This window comes from Amblyomma americanum, chromosome 10 (assembly GCF_052857255.1).
Source record: "Amblyomma americanum isolate KBUSLIRL-KWMA chromosome 10, ASM5285725v1, whole genome shotgun sequence".
NCBI lineage: Eukaryota > Metazoa > Arthropoda > Arachnida > Ixodida > Ixodidae > Amblyomma > Amblyomma americanum.
The window spans coordinates 10927664-10952697 of NC_135506.1; the positions used below are offsets into that span (position 1 = coordinate 10927664).

The 25034-nt window shown below is 45.0% G+C and overlaps 2 protein-coding genes across 5 annotated transcripts in view; both read left to right on the forward strand.

The window, feature by feature from the left end:
• The window catches only part of LOC144107477 (protein FAM135A), a 32136-nt gene extending 23887 nt beyond the window's left edge, over window positions 1-8249 (forward strand). For all 4 annotated transcript variants that reach the window (XM_077640492.1, XM_077640494.1, XM_077640491.1 and 1 more), the window contains 4 exons: window positions 1117-1268; window positions 2510-2620; window positions 4072-4188; window positions 6614-8249. In XM_077640492.1, the coding sequence (XP_077496618.1) occupies window positions 1117-1268; window positions 2510-2620; window positions 4072-4188; window positions 6614-6819 (586 nt within the window). In that variant the 3' untranslated portion in view covers window positions 6820-8249. The remainder of the gene's footprint in view (window positions 1-1116; window positions 1269-2509; window positions 2621-4071; window positions 4189-6613) is intronic.
• Window positions 8250-16769: 8520 nt separating this feature from the next.
• Window positions 16770-23317, forward strand: LOC144107395 (uncharacterized). The gene is made up of 4 exons (XM_077640386.1): window positions 16770-16800; window positions 19731-19915; window positions 20911-21121; window positions 23080-23317. The coding sequence occupies exons 1-4, from the start codon at window positions 16770-16772 to the stop codon at window positions 23292-23294; spliced, it is 642 nt and encodes a 213-aa protein (XP_077496512.1). The 3' UTR covers window positions 23295-23317.
• The last annotated feature ends 1717 nt before the right edge of the window (window positions 23318-25034 follow it).

Consider the following 25034-nt stretch of genomic DNA (forward strand, 5'->3'; position numbering starts at 1 on the left):
AAGCTGGTTAATTTGACCGCCGTTAATTTTGAAATCTAAATAACTTGAACAACTGGCTTGGTCCCGGTCATAGCCCATGTAAGGCTATGGCTTAGAATGCTCGCTAATTTGGATGCTGTGCTGCGCATCTTACGCCGATTAATTCGAACAGCTTCTCGAGGGGAGGCCACGTCCAGGTACAACTGGCACGGCAAATTATCATCAAAATAGCCCGACTCAAACCTGAATTGCGTGCTACATAGCTGCCTGCGCACCTCTGACTTGTGAACAAATGGCAGGAGTGACGAAAATCTGACGGCCCCGTCTCTGGGAATATTTGTGCTCGAGTTTCGTTTTCACTTTCCTGAACTTTGCACTGGCGTGTGGTGGTGATGGCTATCGACCGCGCATCAGGCAGCCAACCGAGCCCAGCTGCACACCCTTAGGACCCTTTTGAAAAAAAAAAAGGAGAGAAAAGCGCACTGGCGCTTTTCCTTCACTTTTTGTTTCTCACTTTTGTCCACATATTTTCTCCAGTGTGCTCGTCACATGCCATTCACTTCTTGTGTCATACTTTCCTCACATGTGATGCAACCGCTTGCGACTCGCGAGTAAAGTTCCTTGAGGTAGGCTTTACTTGTGAGGGGGGCTCCACCGCTACTGCATCACCAAATAAATGCGCCTTGATGCAAGTGGTTCTCTTCATGTTTTCAGGGTCATTTGATAATTCGAACATTGCTTTTATTGTACTTGATTTAAACCATGACAAAGGAAGATGTGTCTTGTAAGCACGAACTCAGTGAGTGCATTTTCAGTGAGATGTATTTAGTACACCTTTGTATTGCACCTCTTCATACTCAAAGCCGTGTATTCGCTCCTCAGCGAAACTGATGGAAACAACAACCCAATTCATGCACGGCCTGTATACTGTAACTACAAACTCCTTGTCTGCTTACCACTTCACATTCTGTGGACAGCCACTGGCCCCTTGAAGGGTGTTGATTTCATAGGGAGAATGCGGTTCACATGTCAGAGGTGCTGTTACGTGCAAGATACGATGGCACTTCTTTCTTTTTTACTTTTTGATTGCTGTTGACACTCCAGTGTTCGTCTTGCGCCTCCTCTTTCTGCTTGCAGTTTCATTGGCCACTCCCTGGGGAACATCATCATCCGCAGCGCCCTCACTCGTCCCGAGATGAAGCCTTACCTCAGCCAACTGTGCACTTTCCTCTCCCTCTCGGGCCCCCACCTGGGCACGCTCTTCAACAACAGTGGCCTCGTCAACATGGGTCAGTAGTTGGCCCCAGCTTGGCATTGGTCCAACTCAGCTGTGCCATTTGGGAGAGCCTGAGACCTTTTCTGACAATCCCTAACTGATGAAGCGTGTATTCAGACGTGCACTCCTAGAGGTTTCGTCCTGGGAACTGCAGCTAAAGACGCGGCTCTTTTTTTTCCCAAGTGCTACCATGTAAAATTAACCTGTGTGCAGATATTGAAACTAATGGGAATTACATCAATGGAAGTTTAGTGCTTTTGATTGTTCACGGTAAGTGGCAGGGATATCAACGGTTTTGTGGCTAGAATTATGAAGCATGCGACACCTTGCTTCATGACTTATCTTGCGAGAAAAAAATATACCGAAATTAATAGAATTTAATGTTTAGTTATCATGATAACCATATCATGTCTTTCAATGAAATAGGAAGTAGGTTCTGTTTGTTCTGAGCTAGAAACGGTTGTGTTCATTTGCGTGAAAAAACTCCCTAGGAATTGGTAAGGAATAAGTTTCGGCAGTTGGCTTAAAGCAGCCACCAAATCTTTGAGACATAACTGAAGCATGTCATTAGTTTGCTATCAATAATTTCTTCAGAAGCATCAGCTTGAACCTCACGTGTCAATATGCCGAGTCTTTTTGCTTGATAGGGTGGCACTGTGTTCTCAAGAGCGATACAGAAATAAATTTTTTTCGTCACTGCATTGGCCATTGCGCTGGGACCACAACTTTCTCTTGAAAACGGCCCTGGATTACTAAAAATGAAAATGAGCTTGTGCGTTTCCAGCAGTTGGGAAGCAGCGTTTGAAGGTCAAGATACCCTCAGAAAAACTTGGATGATGGTTAGCCTACAATGCTGCAGCATTAGAGATCCCTCCCACACAAGTACTTTTCCACTTACATAGATTTATTGATCGCTGGGAGCCACCGGCAGGGGCTGTGAGACCTCTTTCTGAGCTCCGGTCAGGGTCAATTTTGCACAGATGGCTCTTGAGGAGGCTGTGTATTCCTCTACCAATGAGCTGATGCACCCACACGGTGGGTAGGTGACAGTTGCATTGAATTTACTTGAATTTCATTGCCACCTGCTTTTTCGTGACGCGGGTGGATGCCGGCTTTTCTGGAGAACAGGACCTGTATTGCATTAAAACATCGTGTGTCTAAGAGATGCGGGAAGGAAACTTTTTAGCTGCTGTCGGTGCCCAAATGCACTAGTGGGCGTCTGGGCAATTGTGTGCTCCACCTTTGCTTTGACAGGTATGTGGTTCATGCAGAAGTGGAAAAAGTCTGGTTCCCTGCTCCAGCTCTCCATGAAGGACACAGCTGACGTCCGGCAGTCGTTTCTTTACAAGCTCAGCCAGAAGCCCGGTTGGTACACTTATCTGTCCTCTAGTGACTTGCTTTCCTTTACTTGCTGGCAAATGAAACGAGGAGACTTTCTATTTCAAGTTAGCTCACCGTTACTAGTTCAGAAACTTCATTTTGTTTTCTTGTGTTAAACGTGTGACTTTGATGATGAGGTTCGCCAGCATTGTGCAAATGCTAAAAATCTTGTATGGTTTACTATTGTAGTAGTTGTGATTCGATCTTCATAATTTTTCCTTTACCTTTTATTCTTCTGTCTTGTTTTTCTCGCACTGTGCACCCCTCGTTATATTTCTTCAACTAGCCCAGGCTGCTAGCCTAGATAGTCAGGTAGAACTCAAGAACGAAGTGGCCAATGCCTCTCTAGGCAGGCTCTGCGGCTAGTGGCGTCAGTCGATTTTCATGACATCATGGTTTATGTATGGTTGATACCCTGTCAGCTAGCACTGAAAAGGATTAAAACAGATTAACTGTGATGTCATGAAAATCAGTCTGTGCCACATTGGCTTGAGGGCCTGTTTTGAGAAGCGTTTGCCGCTTCATTCTTTAGTTGTGTCCGACTGTAGTGCATCACGAAATGAACAAGGGGTAGGAGGGAAGTCTCAGTTGCTTCGACAAGGGGATTTGTCTTCGATTGTGCTGTGCTAAGACAAGTCCTTGTGCTGAAGTGGCAGTCCTAGTCGATCCTTATCGAAATGTTGGTCAGTAGACTTAGGCTTGTGGGGCTACACTTTGTGTGGTCAAGGTTTCCTTCTTGCTTTCTCTGTATCTGCTGTGCATACCCTGATACATGGTTAGTGTTTCAAATGTAAATTTTTTTTTAATATTTCAAAATTGTAAATAATGCGTTTTGAGTTCTGTTGCACTCATGGTAGAACCACATACCGTGGTGGCTTAGTGGTTAGGGCACTTCACTACGGAGCCTAAGGGCCCGTGCTCAGTCCTGGCTGCGACAGCCACATTTCGATGGAGGTGAAACACGAAAGGTGCCCGTCTGCTGTGCGATGTCAGCGCACATTAAAAAACCCCGTGGGATCTAAATCAATCTGGAGAAATCCACTACGGTGTCGCTCATAGCCCATGGGTCGCTTCAGGGCCCCGCTGTTACAATTTTACAATTCAATTTTAAAACATTGAAGACTTCTTGTAGCGGCGATCACTATAGCAATGCTCACATGTGAATGATCTTGCGCTGTTACATCAGTGAACTTGCTCTTTTCTTGTAGCGTCGGTTACCAGCACATGGCAAAAGCACACATACAGTAATGCATGGTGTTTCTCCCTTGAACTGTTTCTTTACCTTGCTGCTCTGATTGGGCCCAATAAAAGAATGAATGAGTTAACAGCCACAAGGCAGTCAAAGCAGAAAGCTGGCACAGCCACCTTGTGCTAACGCTAATTTCAACATAACTGCAACATTTCTTCCGTTTTTCTGCCCCTCTCTGAAATTGCAGGGTTGGAATTCTTCAAGCATGTCCTGCTCTTTGGGTCGCTGCAAGATCGCTACGTTCCCATTCACTCGGCCAGGATCGAGCTTTGCAAGGCAGCAGCCAAGGACACGACACCTATAGGTGGGGCTTGCGGAAATGCTGTCGTGTCTTGTACAGTTAAACCTGGATGTAATAAACCTCCGTGTAGCAAGTTTCTCAATGTTACTAAGTTTCTCAATTTCAGAATGGCACCCCTGTAGAAGTGTGTATATTTGAGAGCTCCATGCAACAAAGGTTGATTGACCTTGAAATAACGATTCACAGACTCTCTGCTAGCTAGTGCCAAGTTACTGGAAATTTGGCAAAACCATGCAAAGTTTTGTGACTGTAAAACAGACTCTGGCGGCAGCAGGCAAAGAGACCATTTCCCGGGGCAACGATGGTGGGCAGACCGAGACCAGGAACATGCACGAAGCAGGTGCTTTCGCAGTCGGTCTAGCTCTGCCGGTGGTGGCACAACCACGTGCGCTCTTCCCTTGCCCAGCCGTGATGCCTCCGGCTCCCCCACCTGCCCGACTCTTTGCGCCCCACTCTTAGCTGCGTTAGCTGCGTTGTGCAAGCCACAGTGTAGATGGCGGTGGCTGATGCCACAGTCACATTAGCGCGATCGTGAAATATTTTCCTACGTTTATGACCTCAAGGTGGGGGTGGTTACTCTAAACATCTTCAAGGTGATTTCACCTGCAGATATATCATATTTTAATGCGATAGCGTTAAGGCTCCCATTCTGCATGAAATCCTGCGTTGGCGTCGTCGATGTTGTGAGCGAAAAGTACCCGGAGAGGCAACCAAGGCGGGCCACCTAGGCCACGCGACCTTGTGGCATCATCACAGCCTGCCCACCAAATTATGAGCAAACTGACCATCACCGTGGCAGGTGGAAATTAAATTAATGACTGATCCCGAGAGGTTGCTTGAGAAGAGCAACCTGTGTTGCACAAGCCCCCACTGGTGGCATCACCTGCGATTTCAGGGCAGTGGTGCGTCACTTAACCGCTGCACCACTGCGCCAGGAGTGGTATGAAGACTCCCAGGGATCTGTGAATGTTCAGTCGAGAATGACCTATTCCGCATATACGAGCATTAACCCATTAATGCTATCATATCATACGTCTCAGGCAGAGCCTAAGTGCGCCCTCCAGTTTTTGGTTTCCGGTCTGCATTATCCTTCCGAGTCTTCATGTGAAAACTGCATATAACGAAAACCTTAATGTAACAAAAAAATCACACTTTTTTTGTCAATTTCGTTATAATCAGGTTCAACTGTATTCATGACAACAGGATATGAAAATTTTAAGTAATTAAACACACATTGCCAAAGAACAAACAAGCAATAGTAGTATAACAGTTTTCTTTCTTTGCTGTATGCTTTGTTCCTTGATGTGCTATGCTTCCCCATCACCAGACAGGATTCTGTCAAATCCTTCATTGCAGAACAGTATGCTATGAATGACAGAATATGGCAGTTAAATTGGAACCTATATGTCCTGTAATAATTGCCGCAAGAGTTTCACTGCGACTAAGTGTAACCGTGTGCATTGTGTCTATTGTTTCTGGCAGTTTCCGATTGTTTCCAAGGTGATGTGCCAGAGCAGTGAAACCTCGCATTGTAACTTGATATCTCAGTTCCAGTGGCTTTCCTGATCTTGCTAAAGTAAAAGACAGTGTGTGGTGATATCAGATTGGTATTCTGTAGATGGACTGGAAATTTTATCAATTTTTTGTTCACCAACTTCATCACAAGTCAGCTTACATTCTCTGCACCTGCTGTGGTCACCTTAAGCAAACTCATTTCCCAATCTGACCTCCCCATCTGACTGTTGGTTACCTGCTCTTTGCATTACATGTCGTGCCCTAAGTGCATTTTCTCCTTTTAATTGCCTCCAGCATATCATAATTAGCTCGAGTTTTATCTGATTCATGTTACTCTCTATCTGTCAACATTACTCTCTCTTCTTCTTTTCCTTAGCCTCCTGCACTTTCCTCATTTCTTTTGTTACGGTACAAAGTGCTAGGTCAGCTGCATTGACATGTTTACGATACAAGTAAAGGAGCTGTCAGAGTTTGTTTTTTCCCTTGCTGGATTTTGTTCTGCAGCTTGCAGGAAGCATTTCAATTGGTGCATATGACACCTATTGTAGCGAGCTCACTAGCTGACAAGCGTTTGACAAGCTGGTACCCACTCGTGACAGCATCATGGTCCAGTACCGCAACTCAGCAGTCTGACCATCCCAGTTGTATGCTGGAGGTACAGGGTTCGATCCCTAGTGCCGCCAAGTACGCACTAGTTTTTCAAATGGGTGCGAGCTTTCTGCAGGCTTGGTGCTTGGATTTCTCTTGGCAGGTGAATTCTTTGGAAAACTGATGTCTTATCCCACCGCACAAAGACCAACTTTGTGTCATTGCCTCCCTTTGGCTAAGCTGCCCTTGCATCACCACTGTTGTATTGTCATCATGGTAGTCCAGTGCATTGCATACTCACCGTGGGTCCCCAAACTCTCCCCAGGAGCCGCATACCGGGAGATGGTGAGCCACCTGCTGCGGCCACTGGCCAACAAGCCGGACATTAGCCTTGTGCGGTATGATGTACACCACGCCCTGCCCAGTTCGGCCAACTCACTCATTGGTCGTGCCGCCCACATCGCCGTGCTTGACTCAGAGCTGTTCATCGAGAAGTTCATGGTGGTCACTGGACTGAAGTACTTCGCGTGAACATTCTTCACCCTGCCCTCCACTTCCTCCCCTTTTCTAACCTGGACGCAATGCGTGCCTGCGGTAACTGTGCCGATTTTTGCATCCGTAGTGGATTCAGGTACGAGTTTTTGTTGCGTGTGAAATGGCTTGCTCTTATGTTTTCCAGGTGTGTTGATTGTACTAGTACCTGCTTGGTTCATCGAGACCAGGAGTTCTCAGTCCCTTTTTTTTTTTTTAGCCTGGGAGAACACAAACAACTTTCAAAAGTTGCTGAGGAACCCCATGTGTCTTAGCTTTCATCCCTACCTGCAGCATGGATGCAAAAAATGCCATGGAGACATACAGCCTATTAGAAAAATAATTGACTTCAATTAATCATGACTGGCTGTGTACTAAAATGGACTACTACAAGCAGTTACGGTGCGATTGTAGTCCCAAAATTATATGCATGAAAGCAAAAGTGGAAGTTGAGGCGTGCCCTGACTTGGGTGTTTGGGGAACCCAAAAAGTAGTCCTAGAAACCTCGGGGTTCCACACAAACCGGTTTGAAAACCCCTGGTCCAAACTGATTTTAAATACGCTCCGTTTCAAGGGTACCATGAACTAGTTGTATAGTTTTGGCGGAAGAACAAAACTTTGCTGCCATAATTTGTTTGGATTGCATAATGTCCACCAAAAAATGCGAAGGGAAAAAATTGCTGGCACTTTGCTTTCGTAGTGAAGATACTGCACCGCTCCTTTCAGATTGCTTTCATCTTTGGTCAGGCATTGCCACAGACATGGATGAATCTCATTCATTTCGGATAAAACTGGCAGGCAACGTGATGCGATATTATGTACTAAACTGATCGCACAGCACAGTGGTTGCAGTGGTTGCCATGAGAATTGCACATACACCTGCTCCATCAACAGTGCACCAGTCCTACGGACGACAGTACCTAACCAGTCAAACAGCTTGTCTCAATTGATAGTATTGTGAGGTGCTATTTTCATGCTGTTCTGTTGACACTGTGGTCTACTGACAAGTCAAGCAAGCAGCTGAAATCTAAACTTGCTGGCACATAATTTTACCGCACACCAGAATAGTAGGCCATGTCAGGCAAGCTTTCTTGAGGTTCACATAGTGGTGGAGGCTGTGGATAACTTGGCTTTCAAAGTCTCACTGGTTTCAGCCCGAGTTCTCTTACACATTGTCCATTACCCCTCCGCAGCCATTTGGAATTGGCCGTGGCTGTCTCAGCTTTCAAACATGCCTTTTCAGTTTAACTCTTAAGTGTTTGATTTCCTTCTATTTTTCGACATTTCAGCTAGACATGTTATATGTACAGTTTGGAGTCTCTGAAACCTTGGAGAAAAGCATTAGATTTCCTTTCAGACAAACTCTGTTTGGCTAAATTATCTGATTTCTAGATAATGCAGATTTAGCTTTTTATAGACACTGTGCCAGTAAAAGAAAAAGAGAGAAATATTTCAACTCGCGCTCTTTGGTTGAGGCATATATTTTTTCAGGGCCTGGAAAGCTTAATTGAACAAACTTGTGCATCTTGGGGTTCTTCCAGGCTCAGGAAGGACAGCAGTTAATTGTGGGCAGCCCTGTACAAAACTGAGTGCATTTTCCTCCTTAAGCGCAGTGTCAGTTTTTTTCATGAGCTTGAGGTTTCCGAATTGTTCCTGTCAAAAGTTCGGCTTTGGGACGAAAAATTACCCGCCTTGGTGGCTAAGTAGTTAGGGCGCTCGGCTACTGATCCGGAGTTCCCGGGTTCGAACCCGACCGCGGCGGCTGCGTCTTTATGGAGGCAAAACGCAAAGGCGCCTGTGTGCTGTGCGATATCAGTGCAGGTTAAAGATCCCCAGGTGGTCGAAATTATGCCGGAGCCCTCCACTACGGCACCTTTTTCCCTTCTTTCACTCCCTCCTTTATCCCTTCCCTTACGGTGCGGTTCAGGTGTCCAATGATATATGAGACAGATACTGCACCATTTCCTTTCCCCAACCCTTCTTCCCTTCTTTCACTCCCTCCTTTATCCCTTCCCTTACGGCATGGTTCAGGTGTCCAAGGATATATGAGACAGATACTGCACCATTTCCTTTCCGCAAAAAACCAGTTATTGTTATTATTATTACTATTGTAATGAAAAACCAATTTCCATAGATAATGACTGAATGTTTAGTGAAGGTGGTGTCTTGTGAGCACCTAGTCAATTACACTTGTTTGTGGTTTATGCTTTATGGAGGTTTAACATCCCAAAGCGACTCAGGCTATAAAGGACGCCGTAGTTAAGGGCTCCGGAAATTTCGACCACATGGTGTTCCTTGACGTGCACTGACATCGCACAGTACATGGGCCTTTATGTCATTTCCGGTTAACTATGACTGTATGCATATGTGTTTAAGATACTGTCACATTTGTCTCGAAGGTAAGAGACTGATTTTTTTTTCGTTGCCATTCATGTGCATGTCAGAGTAACCTCAAATGCTCAAAATTCTGCCACAATATTTCATCGCTTTCCGAACAATAGAAGCGACAGTGGTGGTCATACGTTCATCCCCTCCTTGAGAGATCCTGTCACCAGGCCACACTCGGTCACATTTCGTCTCCTGGCCTGCGGCTCCGATTTCGTGTTATTGTGCCCTCGCTGGGAAGTGGTGTGTTGTATCACAGGTTAGTAGCTTGTTGTCAGTTTTAAAATTTAGACAGCAAGCTGAGCCTTTTACTGCCTTTTTCACATGGAGTGTTTTCTTTATTGTTATTATTAGATATTATCATTAATATTTTTTGTATCATAGCAGTCAAACCTCATTCGCAGTGAGCCGTGGCAAGTAGCGCTTCAAATGGCACTTCCACGATCACTTTTCCCTCGCAGTGCTGGGTCGGCAGTGCAAGCAACATAGCCTTTAGTTTGGCATAGTTATTTTCAGTGCGACACCACTGTCATGCTGGGAAAGCTGGTGCTCGATTTTCCACTTGTCGCGGGGTAAAGCCAAACTAACTGAGCAAAGGCTTGTGGCGTTGCTTGCTAAGTTGAAAGTGCTGCAGAAATCAACTGTCCAATATTTTTAATGAGACATTATTTTAATAGGGGCATGATTATTCATTAGCATCCACCCAAGCACAGCCATATGGCTACAGGGGAAAGCTATTCAGGTTTCTCAGAAACATCGCAGTTGGAGAAAAATTTCCCCTAGTCCGGGAATCAAACCCGGGACCACCGCCTGTCTGGGCCAGTCGCTCCACCAACTACAGAGATTATTCTGTTTATAATGTAATGCTAATTTATGACTGCTGCTGCAGGTGATGAAGGTGTGAGCCACGTTGGCCGTGACACCACCTTAAGCAGGCACCGAGATAGTATGACACTGGGGCTTTGCCCGCGAGGGGCGCAGCGGGGTTTACGGAGCTTCTCCCAAGCGAACACCCCCTAATGAAAGCCGGGCGCCAGGCCGGGGGACGCTTGTACCCATTTTTACAGGTGGGTGTCCGGCGGTGGGTTTTTGAACCGACCACCTCCCGCAGCCGAGACGGGCGCCCAACCCACTAGGCCACGGCTGCGGTGAATAGGATCATATCTTTTTTGATAGGAATTGGTTTGAAAGCACCGTCCACTGTGGCTTCGAATGGCATATTGAATGGAATATCGAAGTATTTTGCAATCCCTTTTCAATTTGATATGTCTGGTTTGGACTGTATATTATACCCATCCACCAGTGTCAGTGTGCAGCTATGGTGTCATTAGGGGTGTGCAAATATTGAAATTATTAAATATGAATCAAATACGAATATGAAGAAAAAAATGCCTTCGAATGTTAAACCAAACATCAAGTACTTGTTGCGTAACAAAGTGTCAGGAAAAAATAAACAAGTAAACGTTGCCCTTACATATCTCGTTTGTTATGTGGGAAAGCCCGCTTGCGGAATTTCGCGCGAGGTCAGAGACCAGCAGCGTATGAACGTGAGCGGTCCACACGATCAATGGCGGAGAAGAAAGTGAACAGGACACCTTTGTACTACTTCCCTGACACTTTAAACTTAGTCTTCGGATAATTTGCCCAGATACCGTGTCTTGGCCGTGGTTGGATTTATGAAACTCGGCAATATTCGGAAATTTTTTAATACCAATATCTTGAGCTTCCGGAATATGAAGCAAATTACAAGTATATTTCGTTTGTATTCAAATATTTTTATGCTCCTAGTTGTTATTTTAGTTTCTGCATGAAGTGTGGCTCATTCTCATTGGCCAGAGGATGCAAACATGGCAGAAGTTTATTTGCATTAGTCTTGAGGCAGTTATGCAAGCCTGTAGTTTCGTTTTTTTTAGGCCAGTGGGGTTGGACTTGACAATGCCACACCAGTTTCTCAGAAGAGTACTTTGTGCAGCTATTGCTGTAAAGATTGAAAGGCGACCGTTCGAAAAAACTTGGACTACTCTACCTATCTTGTGTAGAAAGTATTACAACTGATTTCATCTGTAGTTATGCTGGTGGTACCATAACCTATCTGTAATTTTTTTAAGGTTTGTGAAGTGAACATATAAGGGATAGTAAGTGGATAAGCGTATGCCTGAACCACTTCGGCAGTGAACACAGGACTGCTAAGCGTCGCACAAGTTGCAGTCACGTTTCTTGACCTGTCAGTAGTCTGCTAGTGTATTATAAACCCACAAATACAAATCCATACATTAGTTGCTTTTAATTTGTCAAACTTTTGTGCAGGATTCATTCCAAAATTTCAGTTGAGACACTGGGATTAGGTACTCCATACTAACTTGGCAGCTCCATGGTTTGTGTGCATCTCCCATTGCTTCTCCCGGCCACAAAGCTCCTGGAAGTGCTGCGCGTCATTCGCCTGTGCTTTTGTGTTTGTTACAACAGAAAATATACCAACTGCAAAGTTGCGAAAGTAGTACTCAGATTATGAGCACGGCAGTGCACCCAAAAGCATGGCAATCTCTTGTGGGCCCAAGCCCAGACCTGCACAAGCAATCTCAAGCTGCTTGTCCGCAAACTGTTTTTCTCGTCTTTTTTTTTATTGCGGATATGCGCAGTTTTGGAAGTCGTCTTGCTCATTTCCACAAACTGTGTTCTGAGAGAAGCGTTGATCCACTTGGAAGTCTGTTGCCATGTAAATGCTGCGGCTCGCTTTTGTTGACTGCTGAGGTCCCTGTACTACTGCTACAGTGTTTACCCCTATTGGAGCACTTGTTTTTACGTGGTTTTTTTTGGCACTTGTGTGTTTTGTTTGTGTCATTGTTTTTATTGTTTTCTTTTGATCATTGTTGAATGTATAATTCATCGTGTGCAGAGCTCGAACTATTTATTTCTAGTTGTCATATTTTCAGTGTTCGTTGTTATGGGCTCCACTTACGGGCACCACTTATGGTCCTTTTGCCATGTCGTGGTGCAAGAGCGCATTTGTGCGTGGCGTATTCGTGGCAGATGTGTCTTGTATTTGTAGAATAGACGCAGTTTTGCTCTGTAACCTCAGGCAATCTCTGATTTTCTTCTATTCTGTTGTATTCAATTCTATTTGCTTTACTTCTGGTTTTGCATGTTTCAGTCTACACAGCATAGTACGTGTGGCATCGATTACTATGCAAAAGTAATCATGTCGGTTGCACATGCCGTGTTTTATGTGGCCAGCACTCGTGCGCACCAAACCTTCTAGTTTTTGCGTATGCTTTGACATTATTCGCCAAACCGTGACACCTCAGAGATGATTAAAAAGTTTCGCATCTTGTTCAATAGCTGGCTGAAGTAGAGCTTGGATTGAGCAAAGGGCTCGGAAAATGGGAAGTGCATTATTTATTGCAGTGCCACGAGAAAGTTGCACCTCCAGTGCAGGCTTTACTCTTTTTTTTTTTGGAAACTTGCCAAATACAGTAAAACCTCGTTGATACGTTCCCAGTTCAAACGATTTCAGGTTTGTACGCTCGAAATAGCGGACATTAAAAATGTTCCATACAGTTGCACTATATATTTGCCGGTTAATGCGGTCCTGGAAAACACGATTTCCTGGCCACTGCGTTCAAAATTTCGACAAACTGTGGTCGCATAATACGTTTATTGACCAACCGCACATGTGCAAACATACAAGTGGGCAGAACGTGAGGGCACGCGACATGTTTTTTGCGACAGTCACCTGCTGTTATGGTTTCTCCGCAGTGCATCGATGCAACGAGGCAAAGCACTACTACCGTCAACAAGAACGAAAAATAAAAACTGTGCGCTAGCATGCGCGACGACCGTTTGTGGGGGCACGCGATATAAAGAGGAAATATGCTGAGGTTTTATTCGCGGTGCATAAGGGCAAAGAGGGCAAAGCTTCTACGAACTACAGCGGTGCGCTCATATACGAACGGGCCGGGTCTGGGAAACAGAGCTTGAAAAGCAGAAACACTGCGGCGACAATCGGCCGCCGCAGTGGCTTTTCCAGAATACTCGGGTGCAACAGGGCGAAGCACCCAAAAATGACAAGGAAGAGATTTTGGTTACTTTCGTCACTGCCGTCGACGGACCGGATGCGTTACGAATTTCCTTCCTCGCTAAAGACAGCGCGAACGCGAACTGAATTCGGCGAGCACTAGAAATAGGATCTGTTCAGCTCTTGTGCCAAGAAATGCCAATCGACACTTTTATAAAGTGAAATTTTCAATTAATGTCTTTTTACCTCATTCAACAGTTACATCTTTCAAAATTATTTGGTTTGGATCATACATTTTCCTGGATGAAGCGTTTTTCCCGCAATTAAAAAAAATATGTATCAACGTGGTTTTACTGTAGTACATCAGTGTTGACTAATTTCGATTTCTAAATGTCGTTTAAAGGGGCTCTGAAACACTTTCGAGGAGAGTGCATAAACCCGCCCAGTCACTACATTCTCTCGCCATGAACACCTGCACCAAATACACCTAGCGGAGGACCCACAATCCCGGTCGAACGTTGATGAGTCCTTTCTGGCAACCTTTTTATGCTCCCACCCTCCTCTGTCGAGTGCAGAATGTGAGGAGAGGAGAAGGAAAGGCACGAAGGCGCTGAAAGTAAAATTTTGACTACAGATAACTCTACTTCTACAAAACACATTAAAAAAAATTCTTGCTGGAGAATATTCATGAAGTGGCGTCTTTAAAATCCTACGAATAGCGCACCTTTATTGAGAGCCCCTTTCAAAGCCCCTTTAATATTGTCCTTTCTACAGGCTTACAGGTGCTAAAAAAAACTTAGTTTAGTGCAAGTAACATTCCAGTGCAACTACTAGTGCTGTTCCTTTGTGTGTACACTAATAGTTTAGAAGGTAAAGGGAGCTGTCATGTGCATTGTGAACTTTCTCTGTTCTGTGGCATAGTTTCTGAGGGTTATTAAGCAGTATCAAGAGACTGATCTCCCGTACTGAATTCACATGCAGACCTCTATTCTATGTATATATTGCTTTTGAATTAAGTCATCTTGTGATGTTTTCACTTGTCTTTGGATAGTTTGATAATGTGTACAGCGCATTTGTCTTTTATTGTTTGTTTGATGTGTTGTTATTGCAGACTAATTCCATTGCTTTCATGTAAGCCCTGCAACAAACAGCTTCAGTGAGGAATCTTGCATAAAAATCATGGATATTGTTCGCATTTGTGACAGGCCATATGCGGCATGTGTGACTTTGTTCTTGGCAGTTTTGTTGATTGTGTACCGTATTTACTCGCATATAGGTCAACCTTTTTTTTAATTAGGTATCGACCTATATTCGTGACCAAAGTGAGAAAAAGTAGCGAGCTAATGGAGCTCTATTGTCGCGCTCGCCGGATGCGTGGGAGAATCTTCCAGCGGAGATCATCAGGACAGGGTTCTAAAAATGCTGCATTTCTAATGCACTCGACGGCAGCAATGACGACGTAATTTGGGATGCCAAAGTCGCCTGTGAAGCATCTTAAGAGGAAGACTTTCCCGACAGTTCCGACGAGGATGCGGCTTGTGACAGCGACTAGTGGTATTTAGTGGCCAAGTTTATTGTGAATGAAGGTTTGTCGTGTGAATGTTTTTTTTTTCATTTTTCAGAAGATATGGGTTGACTTATATTCGATTTTTTTTTTTTTGTTTCTTGGCGAGCCCAATGTATAGGGGTCAACCTATATTCGTGCTCGACCTATATGCGAGTAAATACGATAATTCTTGTTTCTTGATGCTTATTGGGTTGTTTTTATTTTTCTTTGCACTGCATATGTTATATTTTTCTAGGCATGCAATCAGATTTTATTGTTTGCTTTTTTTTCTTATTAAGTTGCCAAATATATATTTATTCTAGTTGCTTTTGCAATGCCTTCTTCACATTGTGAAATATGTGGTGATTTTATGTCAGTTTTTATTCTGCATGCTGATATATATATATATATATATATATATATATATATATATATATATATATATATATATATATATATATATATATATATATAGGTTTTATCTTCTTTGAGGCCATAAATTTTACTTTACTCACTGTATATCTTATTCTCAAAAGGCGGTAGTATGCATGGTCGCAATGGTAGAACTGTTTAGTCTTGTGACAGTATTCTTTTGATTGAAGGAGCATTAATTGGTGCTGCCAAATAATTGTTTAGCTCCTAATGCATCGTGTTCACAATTCTTTCTCTCACAGCAAGGTACAACATACATACCGAGAAACTGGCAGGGAGTAGCATGCATCAGCATTTAGCAAAGCTAGTTGCTGCATTGAACATTGCAAAACTGATTATATAAAATTTTTTCATGTTGCTTTAGCATGCAAAAGTAATAGTTTTGAACAGTTCACTGTTTAACAATACTTTTTAGTTTTAATCAGTTCAGATGCAAATTTGCATGCTTCCTGTTCCCTCCAGTAATGCCTGTGACACATGATTTTGTGGGCCATCTGCCATGTAAAGAATAATGCCGAACATTCACCCTGGTTGTGAACACCCTGATTGATGGTGTGCTGATACTAGCTGAAAGTACAAGCTTGTATACATTATAAGCATGAACAATGGGAGCTACTTTGTGAAGAATTTTTTTTCAGGCCTTGCGCTTGTCGACCGAAAACTGTTGTACAGCCAGAATTTCTCTGCCCACCTTCAGTACAACACACAGAAGGGACAGTGCAGTGGTGGCCGTTTTGGTGTGAAAAATCCGCAGTGCCACCTATTGCACAGAAGTCACATGCGCTAAGGAATGAGCATGCGGTGTGATACACCTGCAGCCATGTCCTGCAGATGGCGCCATGCACTCTGTCAAAGGTTATATCGAGGGGTGGCGCAATAATGCTGTATGCGATGTTTAATATGATGTAAGGAGGAAAAAAAAACAGACGCTTGTGAACTCTTCATTCCACTTGTGACATGCTGCTGTTTCTGAAATCATTACATTATTCTACTACGGTATAGTGGCAATACAGTGCCGTCAAAGCGCCAGTACTTTCACCACAAGTAGGTCCCAAGCTTGATGTCAATTTTTGTACTAAAGTTTCGAGCTCCGGAATGGTTGTGTACCACGTGCTGGTTAAACAACACTCCGCTGTATCGCATGTTTGTCTGTGTGTATGGGCAATGCATGTTTGAACCAAAGTTTCATGTGCCAGTTCATTCTCTTGTTTTCCGTTAACCGACCTCACCCACCAGTACTACCGACGTGTTCAGAGAACAATCTGCGAAGTCATGGCTTGCCTCCCATTATCACAAGAAAGCGTCACCTAGTCTTATTCACGTACAAAGATGCATCACTTTGTTGCCGGTCATAACTCTGCGCTGCTGGCTTACACTGCGTGCTCACTGGAAAGATGCCACGCAATTTATGTACATGGCTGTCTTTGCGAAATTTTGTGTGTAACCATTGTGTGTGCACTTGTTGCTATTCATTAAATGGATGTTTACTGCAAAGTCGCATGACAGACTCTGTCTGGTTTTCCTCACTTGCCAGCACTATAGTGTCTGTTGACAGAGAAATAGGAAGAAAGCATGACGCTGGACAGCTATGCTTTACAAGCAGGTCTCCACCTAAGCCGTTTTCTTTAGCGTTTCCCTTGAGGTCAATTTCATTCAAGTTTTGTTCTTAATAAAAATAGATTCTATGGCTCTTTCCGGCTGTGTGGGTGTTTGTCCAGCTGTAAAAGAAGCTTTTGTCGCCCAAAAAATTGGATTTAAAATTATCCCTCCCCTGGATTCAAACCCCCAATGCCGAAACTGTAATAGGCTCCGTGATTTCAGTTTGAAAGTGAATGGCCATGAACACTCGCCTCATGGAAGTGTTGATGCGCCGCCGTTTACTTGTGAAAATGGCCAGTGGTGGCGACGCCTGTATTAAGAATAAACATTACTATCAGTGACCACCACCTGTATTTCAGTTACCTTTTGTAGCTTTTAAAAGGCTTGTTTTCATTGAAAATGTTTTTGTCGCTAGGATGCAGTAATGTGGCAAAACAGGCACACTACAGTTTGTTTTCGGAGTTGTTGACTAGGGCTCTTAACCAGAGTATCGAACTAAAGCCGAAACTGAACTCGAAGAGTCCAAAAGAACCATTCCGAACCAGTTCGGCACTTTATTCAGCCATACTTCTCTTGCAACATAGCATACTTTTTTTTTCAGACAAAATCAGATGTGTTACCGCATAGATTGACTGAAGACCATCTGTGTTGGGCAGTGTGAATATGGCGCCCAGTCTACACAACAAAACAGGGAAGTCAGGTGTCTAGGAAAGAAGCGTAATTGGCACTTCTGTAATGTGCTTTCAGCAATTCTGAAGCATTCTATGTCCGATTGGTGTGGAATATTGAATTTATTAGTTTCTCTCCCTTTCACATGTTTGCAGACAGTTTTAATCGAATTATACCACTGCTCTAACTGAAACCAACAAGTGAAAATAGCTTCTCTTTGTGTCATGACTCATGAACCATATATAGGTGCAATGGCACAACCACATTGTGGTGCGCTTGGTTTCGGATGAATTTACAGTCTCGGATACGTGAAATGGGTACAATGGCACAACCACGTTGTGGAGCATTTACTTTTGGATGAATTTACTGTCTCAGAAAATGGATACAAAATTAGGTACACCATAATGGCTCTTGTGCTCGGCTGCTGATCCCAAGGTCGTGGGTTCTATCCCGGCCGCGGCGGCCGCATTTCTGTGGCGGCAAAATGCGAAAACGTGCGTGTGATGTGGGCGCACGATGAAAAACCCTTCTGGTTTAAGCTAACTTACACTACCGCATCCCTCATAGCCCCCGTGCCCATTCGACATAATAATAATAATTGGTTTTTGGGGAAAAGAAATGGCGCAGTATCTGTCTCGTATATCGTTGGACACCTGAACCGCGCCGTAAGGGAAGGGATAAAGGAGGGAGTGAAAGAAAGGAAGAAAGGTGCCGTAGTGGAGGGCTCCGGAATAATTTCGACCACCTGGGGGTCTTTAACGTGCACTGACATCATCGCACAGCACACGAGCGCCTTAGCGTTTTTCCTCCATAAAAACGCAGCCGCCGCGGTCGGGTTCGAACCCGGGAACTCCGGGTCAGTAGTCGAGCGCCCTAACCACGGAGCCACCGCGGCGGGTATCTTACGATTCACATTTCTAGTATGACCACTGCTTTTTCTTCAGATGTGCATTGAAGCGAAAGCTTCACGACGCTATTTAAAGCTGATTTCGCCGTGCGTTGCCGGTTGACCTTCCGCTGAGCCAGAGGTCAAATGTGGCTATAGGCCTATATGTGGTCGTATGTGGTCCACCACGGTGTCGCACCACTTGAACTTTGGCCTTTCTATTTGCCGGTAGAGGGCGCTAGAATAGGCCGTAGCGTTCATTGGGTGACCAACCACCCGCGATGAATCATTAACTGCCACCTGCTAGGGTGGCAGGGTGGGTGCGCTGCCTATCCAGTGTGCGGAACGCACTCAACTTTACAGACGCCAAGCCGAGTCTACTTGCCTGATACACCACAGCTTTCGCTCTCTAACCAGGTTTAGCAGTAGTTAAACCGCAGCTAGTTTTTTTTCCATATGCGTTGCATCTGTGCTATACACTGCTTATGTTATAAGGCTATGTATCGTCCACCTATACTATAAGTTTTCCCTTTACAATGTGTTTATTTATCGTTTTTGACTGATATTTCACGTTGTATTTTACTACATGTTCAACTTGTAGTTATGACGTTTTGTGCCCTCTTATACTCAATGCCCTTCGGGGCCCTGTAAAGTATTAATAAATAAATCGAAATAGTTGACAGGACGGCTACACTGCGTAACGCCATAATCGGTGGCATTTGTTAAGGTATGTGTAATTTACGATATGTTGAGGCAGAGAATATGACAGCGACTTCATACCTGCATAGTTTTAAAGTAATAATAATAATACTAATAATTGGTTTTGGGGGAAAGGAAATTGCGCAGTATCTGTCTCATATATCGATGGACAACTGAACCGCGCCGTAAGGTAAGGGATAAAGGAGGGAATGAAAGAAGAAAGGAAGAATGAGGTGCCGTAGTGGAGGGCTCCGGAATTATTTCGACCACCTGGGGATCTTTAACGTGCACTGACATCGCACAGCACACGGGCGCCTTAGCGTTTTTCCTCCATAAAAACGCAGCCGCCGCGGTCGGGTTCGAACCCGGGAACTCCGGATCAGTAGTCGAGCGCCCTAACCACTGAGCCACCGCGGCGCGTAACATAGTTTTAAAGAGTTCGTTTCAGTTTTCTGCACATACTCGTTTTTATACTAGCTGTCTTCTACCGTCCGCAGAATTCTGCCACAGGATTCTGTCGCGTGTGTCAAGCCTCGGTTAAGTTTAAAAGCATCGAAGTAGTACTCCTTTAGCAGAATTTTCGCTTAAGATGTCTGGTCTTTCTGTATTTTTTTTGTCTACTACTTAGTCCTCTTCGTTCTCAACCGTCATCACTCTCCCCTCCTCTCTCTCCGCGGTAGGTTGTGCTTGGGCGAGCATCACTCGCCTCAACTTCGCGGTCGACGAGGCGTTGAACCACGTCGACGTTGACGTGCTTCCGCTTGTGGCGACCTCTTTCGACGTGGACAGCCAACCTAACTGGACCTTCTCCGGATTCGTCGGCTTTCATCTGGAGAACGGTACTGTGCGCAACCTGCGCCGAAGGGTAGGTACCCCACCTGTGCAGGTCTTTCTGCCTATGCTCGGGTCCCTGGGCGATAGGCCAGGAGAGGTTACAAGTCAACCGCAACGACTCGAGTGGCGCTTCTTCTCCCCATCAAAAATAATCACGCGTCGGTCCTGCGACACGTTGCCATATACCTATGTCGTGGGGCAAGGATCCTTGAAAATGCTGACGGAGTCAGTCCTAAAATCAAAAAGTTTTGTCGCCGTGTTTATGCGAGATTTAAAAAAAATGTTGGTCGATTTGCGTAGTTAGGCCAAATGCGAATTAGGTGTGCTGGCAGTTGTTTTCACTTCGCTGCTGGTGTTGAGATCCAGCGTTCACGGTTGATGGTTGTTCGGATAGCAATATAATGGGTCAATGTCCATGTATGCGGAATTGGTCATTCTCTACATTCATACATCCCTGGGATTCTTCCTACCCCTTCTGACACTGATGCAGCGGTCCAACGATGCGCCATTGCTCTTCTATGGCAGGCGCTGCTGCCATATAGGGGGGACTTGGGATGCTTGGGTTGGCTTACGATCCAAGTGGTTCTCCTCGAGCAGCTTCTCACGGTTAATTAACTGAGCTGCCACATTACACGGTGGGCAGGCCGCTTACCAGCACTTGGTGGGTAGCTGAGCAGCCTTTCACAAAACAGGCTTCAGACAAACAAACCCACAACGGCTAAATGCGGGGAATGGCCACTATAAGTGCCAGCACACTAAAAACGCAGCAACAGCTCCTAGTCTTTACAATCAAGCCCAGAAGTGGCAGTATGCGCAGTGTAGCGCTCTTCTGTCACGTAACGCATGTAAACTTGCCCATGTGGGTTTTGACGTCGGAACACTCGTGTTTTTTTGTTTTTTTTAAGGGTAAGGAGGAGCGGTATGCGTATTGAAGCTATGGCTGACGCGGTTTCACCCCACAGTAGGCCGGGAAGTTTGGAAGTCTTTCCTGCATGGAAGAAAAACAAGCCTCCTCTCCTCACGCAGGTCCGAAGACGGAGCGACTGCAAGCGAAGTAACGTCCGCTCTGAAATCATCCCGGTCGAGTGCCGCTTTAGCATTCGCGGCTTGGTGGCAAGGTACGACGTCGAGGTGACTGTCGAGGAAAGCCTGTCTCTCTGGAAGGGCGCCGAAGTGCATGTGGACGGCGGAGACCTCCTCATGTGGATAGGCGTGGCGAATTATTACTGCAAGAACTCTAAGTTACACGTGCACATGCTCTGAACCGGAGCACTGAGAGTGAGGTGATTGATTTGGCCGTGAAGGATGCATGACACCTTTGACGAGTGCTTGGCGCGTAGAAAAAACGAGCCCCTTTCGATGCCCCGCAAGCGCCCTTAGCATTACAGGAATTTAGGACAGCTGCTGGCTAGAGCCGCTGAGCTTGGCAGCCTACGCCGTTCAAAAGACAGAAGTCGCGTTTGTTTTTTTGCTTAACAGTGTGGAGACAATTAACAGACCGGGTGTTTCAACCGGACATCGATTCTAGGCGGTGGTAGGAGATTCTAGTAAAGCTTTAGATTCTAGGACCCTCGGCCACACATATCAGCCCTTACAAAAATGGTCTTAGACAGTCTATAGATTTCTTATAAACTCTATTTCCTTCCTATATTTATTTTTGTCTATTCGTAGTCTGTAGACTGTCTATAGACGAAGTCTGCTAAAAGTGTATGACCATAAATCTATAGATTGTCTATAGACTGTCTAGGAGATTTGTCTTGCCTACAGACAAATCCTCTGGGATTTGTCTGTAGAGAGTCTATAGACTTCATCGGCAGAACTCTATGGACAGTCTTTGGACTGTCTAAATTTTTTTTTTTATAGGGAAGGCAGCGGTGCCTCGACGATTCGCCCAGCATTTGTGCCGAAACAATTCAAAGCTGGAACAATCGGCGTCTATGGGAACGACGGAAATTTAGATCGATTTCGGAGAATGTACTGCTCCAATCTCGTTTCGCCCGCGCCTTGGAATATAGTAGTGACTGAGCTTTCTATTTTGAACGCCGTGTTTCTCTAAAGGAAAGGGAAACAATTTTAAAAAATTATACATTTACTACACCGTCACCGCATCTCAAACTGCAGGGCTATGAGCCAATGCATCTACGCGTACGTATAAGTCACGCCGTTGCTGAGTGCTGTAACGTTAACGGCGCAGATTTAGAGACGCTCGAATCTAGCCTTGGCCGCTTCCAGATCATCTTTAAAGAAAATACAACCAATAGTTTCTTGACATGCTCCATGCGGTGGCGAAGCAATCAACTAGGCCTCTATCCCTAATTCCCGTTGTGGTTGTTGTTGTCCTCTCTTGGGTGGCACATACCCACAGTGGGGGACTGTTAAGGGGCGCACCGCACCACCCCTCCTCCTCCTCCTCCTGGTTGTCTTTCTCTTGTCTTCAGTGTGGTACCCAGATGCGGGTAACTCCATGATGAACCATCACACTCCAGCTTCAGTCACTATCTGATACACGAAATGCTACTGCGCCGGTAGGTGGCTGTTTCAGAAGGAGCCGCCGATGAGGTTTGAGAGACCCATGTTGTTTTTGTTGTCGTTGTCGTCGTCGTCGTCGTCGTTGTTGTTGTTGTTGTTGTTATTGTTGTTACCATTGCTAGAAAAATGTGTACCTTTTTGATCGATGCAGACATTTTGGGCTTTCGAAAGTTTGCCTCGTTAAAACCTGTTACTATCAGTTGGGTTGCAGTAATCTTTTGCATACTTTTCTGTACTCTAAATTTCACCTATCTTGTTTTTTGAAACTTGAGTGCATAATCAGCTGCTCCATTTCATATCAGACATGAACAAAGTTGAAGTATTAACTACGGAGGTGTCGACTAATATGAATCTAAAAGCGGCAAAGGCACAGAACAAGACTAAGCCATAAAATAGAACCTACTGCACCCACCACCCTAACGATGCTAATAATTTGCTATTAGCTGTCTTCAGTCGCAAAAACGGAGCCACAGTGTTCCGAAATTCTTTCCGTTTTTTAAGCTACCTCTAGTGATCTGTGAGTTGTGGTGTTCGTTTTACAACATTTTAGTCCTTCAGCAGAAACCTGTAACCGCCTGACTAGATGGCATGTAATAAAAGAGTCGCTTTCGCGAGACTCAGCCATTCTTCTTTATCATCAAAGACACTGCGCATGCTTATTTTCAGGCTCCCGCATCACCAACGCCACCGTTGAGAATGCCTCCGGCCGGTTGAAGCCCCTCAACGTGTCCATGAACTTACCCGAAGACGCAGTTCGCGATTTCAATAGCAAAATGATATCTCAAACATTGGCGACCGTCAGCCACACACTCTCAACTGCATATAAGTCTGCAGCAAGCGAAAAAATGGCCGTTCTCCACATGCGCAACATCGATGACTGAGTCCCTGCAGGAAACTTTGAACAAGCGATTCCGTATTTTTTTCGAAGAAGAAAAGTGCCGTCGCATCTCTTGAAAACGGAGTAAATAAAAAAGACTGGCTACTTATACATCATTTGTTTTCAATTTTCTTTGCTCTGAAATGTATGCCTGTGGCCACCATCATCATAGGTCACTCTGTGATTAAGGATGATCAATCGTGTTATCCTACAATTTGATCCTCACCAGACTAACCGGTCTAATTTATTGGAATCTATTCAGAATCGTGCTTCACGATTCTTTCGAAATACTCTTATCGCACTAGCGTAATCCAAATAAAATCCCAACTTGAACTTCGTACTCTAGCATAGCGTCGCAAACTAGCTTGCCTTTCTCATCGCGTTTTTTTTTTTACAGCTTGCCACCCGACAACGTGTTCATCTGTCCAACCCATCATTTATTCCGTCTTAGCTACGCCAAGGCCGTCTACCGCCTGCGTGTCCACAGCACGAAGTCCCACGAATCATTTTTTTCTCTTTACTGCTCTAGACTGGAACGACCTAACCGGCCACGTTGCTCCCTTAACAGTTGTGCAGCAATTCAAGATCCTCTGTCGAAAATCATTTTTTGTCATAACTGCTGTACTCCCCGCCCACCCCTCATGTAATGCCCCTTAAATGTGGCCTTTGAGGACCACTTAATTAAAAAATAAACAAATATCCACGAGTTACGAAGGTATCGCCCGGTTTGCCATTTATGCCGGATACACTGCTGTTTCTTGAGACTACACGCAAGCGACGATCATGGGTTCCGTTTTGTTCATGTGGGCACGGTTTTCCTTCTGAACAAAAGCTATTAAAAGCCAGAGCTCATACACTTCGTTTCTTGTCTTGTTGCTGTTGTTTTGCGCTCGTCGTCAATTCTTAAACTTAATTATAGTGCCGTGGTATGGTTTACTAAGTTCTGTAACTGAACGGAATCTTTGTGCAGCCGTTAATTCGTGTTATCGTGCATGGCGCACTTCTTACCGGACAGCAGCACATTTATAATTTTCCCTTCTGAAGTCCGTGGATCTGCGACGACATGTAACGAGCACCCTTGCAGCTTCGAATTATGGTGCCGTGCCCCGCGTACACCCACAGCTCGACGCAACTGTAACGGTTACGTCTTATCCGAATTGTATCCAAAGTGGAGAACAATATTTATTCGTTTATTTCTCAGGCATGGCAGGCTTTCTGTACTTCGACGCAAACTGCCACACGGACCAAAACGAGAACGAAATTTTTTTGTGCCGACCAGTCCAGTGCTTTAACACGAGTTTACAAACACTAATAAGGAACCCTCAATGCCTACCGAGTATGTCTGAACGGAGAATGTTAATATGAGGGGGAATAAAGGCAGCAAAATATGAGAACTAAATAAAGACCTGGGAAGGTGGGCAGTCTGCAAGAGTGACAAGTGTTGAATAAATTAATGGAGGTAGACACCATGAACATGTTCATGGTATCTACCTCTCATGTGGCCCCGCGTGTCAGGGGCACCATATGAGGTGGCCCCCGCCTTCGCCCATTCCGCAAGTCACTGCAGTCCAGTGGCTGTATGATTGATCGTTATGGCAGGGTATTTGGCCGTGCCCGGCTGTCTGCCAAAACCAGCCCGTTGTGCCTTCTGGCGGTGCGGGCCGGGCACCTTTTATTTTGCCATCTGTGGCCTCGGGGAGGCCATCTTACACCGAGCCAGTGCCGCCGGTCTTCGTAAGCAAGG

Excerpts from the sequence above, each read along its gene's own strand:
- LOC144107395 (XM_077640386.1), top strand. The coding sequence starts at position 16,770 with ATGACGCTGGACAGCTATGCTTTACAAGCAG. Across the intron at positions 16,801-19,730 it reads CAGCTATGCTTTACAAGCAG|GTTGTGCTTGGGCGAGCATC; the intron begins GTCTCCACCTAA and ends TCTCCGCGGTAG. Across the intron at positions 19,916-20,910 it reads TGCGCAACCTGCGCCGAAGG|GTCCGAAGACGGAGCGACTG; the intron begins GTAGGTACCCCA and ends CTCCTCACGCAG.